Source organism: Delphinapterus leucas, chromosome 3 (genome assembly GCF_059928025.1).
Source record: "Delphinapterus leucas isolate spDelLeu-1000000601 "Yukka" chromosome 3, BTC_Dleu_Yukka2, whole genome shotgun sequence".
NCBI classification, from domain to species: Eukaryota; Metazoa; Chordata; class Mammalia; order Artiodactyla; family Monodontidae; genus Delphinapterus; species Delphinapterus leucas.
In genome coordinates, this window is record NC_143131.1 from 32,548,506 (window position 1) to 32,555,112 (window position 6,607).

The following is a 6,607-nucleotide window of genomic DNA, read 5'->3' on the forward strand; positions in this document are numbered from 1 at the left end:
AGCAGCCCAGAAAGGAATACATTTTATGTCGCCAGTGACAAGGCTAGAAGGGGCTTAGAGGGTTTTGTTGTTTATTTGTTGGTTTTCTATTGGTTTTAAAAGTAGGAATTTCTGGACCAGCTTTTAAGTGCTCTCAAAACATTTTATCTTTTTGTATGTGTCATTTTGCTCTTGCTTGACATTGTTGATTTATTTTTATAGTAGTTTTCTATGTCAAGGGCAAATTAGGCCACCCCCAAGGAAGAAGTCTCCTGGTTCTGTTCCTAACTCTGCTGGAACTTGCCTAATCATCTCTGTTCTTCATTGTCTTGAAAAATGGTGACTAAAGAAGTCTGTTTTAAATGCCCTAAATAATCCTGAACTGATTTTATTTTTTTATTTTTTTGGTCTTCCTCATATATGGATTTCCAAAAAATCTCAAAAGAAAAACTGCTGGAAATAAATTTAAAGATAAAAATTGCTGACAAGAAAGAATAGCTACAAATTTTAAAGCTGTAATTCTCTCACTTTGCTTGTATAAAACGCTGGCATTCCCTAGACTAGACAGAGATATTCATTGTGCTAAAGTCAAATAATATTTTTTGAAGAACCTGGTCTTTATTCAGCAGACAACATACAGCTCTTATGGAAGGTGCTGAACTATGCTGTAAGAATGTTGGTTTTGGGGGCAGGATGGATTGGAATGAGGGAAACTTCCTTCCGTGGGCCACGTCTCCCTTCACCTCCCCATGCCATACTCCTCTGAGAATGAAAGACTGCTCCTTAAAGGGTGGCCCTGTGAGAGTGAAACCTCAGGCTTCATTGCTTCACCAAGCCTTTAGTAGCATCATACAGGGCCAGCTTCTCTAGATGTGAAAAATATTTTCCTGCAGTTGGAGGAAGCTCATCATGTGTAAAAGTTTATGTTAAGAAGACAGATTCTTACTGCACAGTCTGGTTTCAGCGCCCTGCTTTCAGAGCCTTTCTTTCCCAAGCAAGGGGAGGCATGGAACTGCCAGCAGACGCTACTCACAGTGTGCTCCACCAGCTAGTGCTGACAAGATAAGCTTAGAAAATTTTATAGCAATTTGATATATTTATCGAATCTAATAAAAATTTTGGATCTGTATTTTGTAGTCTTTTAATTTTTCTAGAAATATTTATCTGCAAGTGGTGGGAAATTAGAAGACAAAGTCTGGCCTTGCACCACAGATGGTTTGAGAAGCAGTGCTTTAGGCATGGCCCCAAGTTGGAGGCTAAGGCCCTTTCCAAGGTGCCCCCTTTTTTGTCCCAGGAAGAGGGTTCATTCTTCCTTATTCCCAAGTTCAGGAGCCTACTCTTCTGTCTTTTTAATTTTGGTAAAATACACATAACATAAAATTTACCATCTTAACCATTATTAAGTGTACATTTCGGTGGTGTTAAATACATTCACGTTGTTGTGCAATCTCCAGAACTCTTTTCATCTTGCAAAACTGAAATTCTATACCCACTAAATAACCACTCTCCACTTTAATCTGTTGATTTCGTCTTTTGATGTACAGTTTTTAATTCTGATGCAGTCCAGTTTACCTATTTTTGTTGTTGCCTGTGCTTTTGGTGTCATGTCAAAAAAATCATGGCCAAATCCAATGTCATAAAACTTTCCCCTATGTTTTCTTCTAAGAGTTTTATAATTTCTTCTCTTAGGTTTGGGTCTTTGATCCATGCTGATTTAATTTTTGTATATAGTGTAAGGTAAGGGTCCAGTTTCATCGCATATGGATATACAATTTCCCCAACATTATTTGTTGAAAGGAGCCTAGTTCTTACACTCAGTTATTATCTACCTGGGCAGTGAAATGAAAGGAAAAGTGGTATGCAAGCATTGCTGGGAAAATTTGGGCACTGATTTATGCCTTGATTTTGGCAGTTTGGGGAAGGGGAGCATGGCTGTTGAATGCTAAGTGGAACATGAAAGCTAAGTGTCATGATTTGATGTTGTGTATACATAATATGGCTATTTTGCTGACATTTTTATTAGTTCAAAAGTGGAATTTAAAATAAATTCATGGAGTTTCACAAAGGAGACCATTCAACCTTCCAAACAAGTTGCTATCTCTTAAGTTAAAATACCTGGAGAGGAAAAGGAAACTGTGTGGTCTGGTAATTGAAAGTGACAGTCGAAGTGACCCTGGTATGAACATTTTCTCAGTGAATTTTGCTGAGTTCAGTGCTTGGGGCGGGGGAGGTTACCTCCTTTGAAAAACTAATCTCTTTCTTTTCATTTTGCCTTGGCTTCTAGGAAATTTAGTGCTAAGTTTTATGCTCAGTTACATACCTTTTTGTTCTTGACCTTTGACTCATTTTTTTGTTTTGACTTTCTTTATAAGTTAGTTACAATAAAGTACAAAATGCACCCATTTCAGGTCTTGACAAATGTATACACCTGTGTAATCACCACTTCAGTCAAGATTATAGAATGTCTCCGTTCCCCCAAAATGTTCTCCCATGCCTCTTTGCCGTCATTACTCCCTTTCTGCCCCTTGTTAAATAGTTCCATTGATTCTGTGCCCTTCAGTGTTAGCCACCAACCTACTAAAAATACTTCTGGAAGTAGGTGGATTATTTTAAAAAGTGACTACATAAATGAAATAGCCTTTTCAAGCTCTAGGTTTTCTTCCCGTGACCTGTCATTCAGTTTCCTTTTTTATATCCAAAAAAAGCAGCACTGCAACTTCTTAAGTACTTAAGTCTCATTGCAGCTAACATTGATGAGCTATCAAGCATTGCCAGGTATCTTTAGAAGATCATGTTATTTTTATTCCCTTAGAAATTAAGTAGCTAATTCTAAGGACTGTTTTTTTTAAACTTCCAACACATTTTATTACAAAATAGGTAGAAGAACATTATCTCAGAATAAAGGACAGTCATTTAACTTAAACACATTTTAACTCACGGTAAAATTCACAGTATTGCCTTTGAGGTTTTTGTTTTTGCAATTTTTGGAACGTATGGCTACAAACATCCTTATTACACACAGCACCGTGGATGATGCTGAACGGAAGAAACCAGGCACAAAATAGTGAACACTCTAGGCATCATACAGAGACAGGACAAACACAGGTGGGGCTGATCTATGTGGCCAGAAGTCAGGATATGGTTACGCTGGGTCTGGGGTTAGTAACTGGAAGGGAGTATGAGGGACTTCGGAGGTGCTCGTCATACTCTGTTTCTTCATCTGGGTGTTGGTTTCATGACATGTCCAGTTTGTGAAGATCCAGAAAACAGTACATTTATGAAATATGCACTTTTCTATTTGTATTATACTTGAATTAATGTTAAAACACACACTTCATCATTATCTACCCTGGGGCTTTAGTCCTTTGGGACCCACTAATCAGGTTCAACCTCCACATTTGGTAGAGGAGGAAACTAAGCCCCTGAGAGGGGAAACACCTGTTCCAGGTGACAGAGCAAGTCAGTAGCCAAACTGGGAATGAATCCCCCGCCTGAGGCTTAGATCAAGGACTACTTACAGCTTCAGGCTTCCAAAGGATTTTTTAAACCAGACAAATTTGTTCCTGTACAGGTTTGTCTATACCCAAGGGCTCGACATCTTTGCCAGAAGGCGAAATATGTCATGAGCACCAGTTGCCTTGTTGTAGCATCTTAGAAAGCCAGTGGCCTGCTTTCTAGTAATTCAGCAACTCATGACCTATGAAAATCTGCAGCTGGTTTTGGAAATGTTAGGGCTATGACTTGTTTATAGATGTCATAACAGTGTCTTGAAGTGACAACAAGAAATATAACCAACTGGATTGTGTATGGGGACAGCTTGGGCTCTCTAGGCAGGTAACTGGAGAGACAGGAATTGTGACTGACTTATGCATGAGGAATTCTAGTACATGGCTTGCATCAGAACAACATCAGTGTGGAATGTGGATGGTTTATACTTCTTCCCCAGGATAATAAAGGAAGAGCAAGAAGTAATGTAAGGGTTTTTTAATTTTCCTTCCAGTTTTATTGAGATATAATTGACATACAGCACTGTATAAGTTTAAGGTGTACAGCATAATTATTTGACTTACATGGATCATGAAATGATGACCGCAATAAGTTTAATTAATGAACATCCGTCATCTCATACAGACACAAAATTAAACAGAAAGTTTTTTCCCTTGTGATGAAAACACTTAGGATTTACTCTTAACAACTTTCATATATAGCATAAAGCAGGGTTAATTATATTTAACATGTCGTACATTACCTCCCTGGTACTTATTTGTCTCCTAACTGGTAGTTGTTACCTTTTGACTGCCTTCCTCCAATTCCCCCTCCCTCAATCCCCGCCGCTGATAACCACAAATCTGATCTCTTTTTCTATGAAATTGTTTGTTTGTTTGTTTTGAAATACAGTTGACCTAAAACACTATGTTAGTTCCTGGTACACAACATAGAGATTTGATATTTCTATACATTTCACAGTGAGCATCATGATAAGTCTAGTTACTATCTATCATCATACAAAGATATTACATAATTATCAACCCTATTCTCCACTCCATACATTTCACACCAGTGTCTCATTTATTTTGTAACTGTAAGTTTGTACCTCTTTATCTCCCTCACCTATTTCTCTCCTCCCTATACCTCCCCTCCGGCAACCACCTGTTTAGTAATATAAGGTTTTAACCCTGTTTCACTTGCCAAATAAAAGGAATTATTGACATTATTTTTACCATTCTGCAATTACCTTACTATTATGAATTGAACTCTAAATGATGATGTAAGCTAAAGTATTTCATCTTCAGATACCATGCTTTAATGTTTCCTCATAATGCAGTAGAGCTGCTTTTAAAAGGAAATCAGCAGTAGCATGACTGAAAGGGGCATAAATTATGAGGGGCATAAATTATGACCATTTGATATTTTCTTGCAATTATTTTCTGTGTGAACGATGTAAAAAGGAGTGTCATTGAACCAGGTATGTTTACAAAACACAGCAGGTCCTAATGCAAAGATTGCTTGATGTACCGTGTGCCAGTATTACAGCAGTGATACGCAGTGATATGTCCTAAAATGCTTGTCATTTCCGTGCACTGATCTGGGTGTTTGGTGGAAGGAATGTTCATTTGTTTTGTTTTTTATTTTTGCTGCCAGGCTCAAATTACTATATATGTTATCTATTATTTTAAACTCATTAAATAAGAAAACTGTTGACTCAGATTCTCCTGTTTGTGTGCACCATAATCACGTGTACTTGGACTGCTGTACTTAAGTCTAGGAACAGCCCAGGGAGTTATAAATAAAGACTGTGTAGATTCTTGCTTGGTGACTATAGTTTGGCTCCCCCGAGCAGTACTGGTTAAACTGAGGGTGGTTAATGGATGTATGAGTTTCCACTGACTTTGATAACATTTTCATTTTATTGAAGGAAAGGACAACATACATAGTCTGCCACAGAAGGAAGAACCTTTAAAAGAATCTGAACATAATTAAATTTCCATTATCCTTTTCTTTGCCAGAAGTTTAATGCTTATCTACTAATTGAGATATAATTGATTCCCCAAATGTGCTTCCACTTGTTGAAAGTAGCAAAGTCTAATGCACACTTGCTGACTAAATTTTTCCTCTCCTCTCTAACTTTCTTTTAGGACTCAGCCCAAAACCATGTTTGCCCAAGTTGAATCTGATGATGAGGAAGCAAAGAATGAGCCGGAATGGAAAAAACGTAAAATTTGAAGAATCTCATGTGAGAGCTGTTTGCATGAGGGGGAGGGATATTGAACAGGTTTGGGGTTTTTTTTTAATGAAATAAAAAGACATTTTTATGATCAGGTTTTTGTCCTTTGTATTATTGAACCATTCAAAAGATTGGTAGCTACTCTTCAGTAAAATTGTGCTTACATGTTCTTACCTACAACTATTAAACCGTATTGTAAGTAAATAAGAAACTGATTCTTAGCTTATTACCAAGTACTTTAGGTATTTGGAAACTTTATTCAACAGTGATTGGTCTTGTACAGATTGTTATAACCTTGGGGGAGGGGAAGGTACATTGAGATGTTTGTCTGTCTTGAGCAATTCTAGGAGCACAATATGGAAACGGACATCAAAACGTTTAATATCTCTGTATAATTTCACAGCAGTTGTTTACATGACTAAATAATTAGGCTGAGTTCAAACTAAAAGTATTGCCATACTAGGAAAGAATGTGTATCTGATTATCTTTCAACATCAGAAAGCAGTGATTAGGACTTAGGAAGCAGGCTTTGAAGTCAGACCGATATGGGTTCAAATCCAGGCTCTGCTCTTTACTGTGTGGGTCACCTTGGGAGAGTTATTAAGCGTCTCTCTTCTAGACTCAGGTGATAATAGTGTAGCCTTGATAGGTTTGTCAGAAGGATAAGACATCCTTGTAAAGCGTTTATAGCACCTGACACGCAGTAAATATACACTAAATATTTGCTCTTTTAAAATAGAGCTAATGATGTTGACTTTGCCTGATTTTTATCAGTGTTAATTTTAAAAAGTATAGAAATGCTTTGTAAATGTAAAAGCTGTATAAGTAGAAGGCATTAAAAATCATTCTGAATGGTCTTTGTGCTTTTGACTAGAAAACTAAAACAAAAGTTGGCAGTTTGTC

At 37.3% G+C, this 6,607-nt stretch overlaps 1 protein-coding gene across 4 annotated transcripts in view; it reads left to right on the forward strand.

Moving 5' to 3' along the window:
• The window catches only part of WDR70 (WD repeat domain 70), a 307,508-nt gene extending 301,710 nt beyond the window's left edge, over positions 1 to 5,798 (forward strand). For all 4 annotated transcript variants that reach the window (XM_089908783.1, XM_089908782.1, XM_022598984.3 and 1 more), the window contains one exon: positions 5,616 to 5,798. In XM_089908783.1, the coding sequence (XP_089764909.1) occupies positions 5,616 to 5,703 (88 nt within the window). In that variant the 3' untranslated portion in view covers positions 5,704 to 5,798. The remainder of the gene's footprint in view (positions 1 to 5,615) is intronic.
• The last annotated feature ends 809 nt before the right edge of the window (positions 5,799 to 6,607 follow it).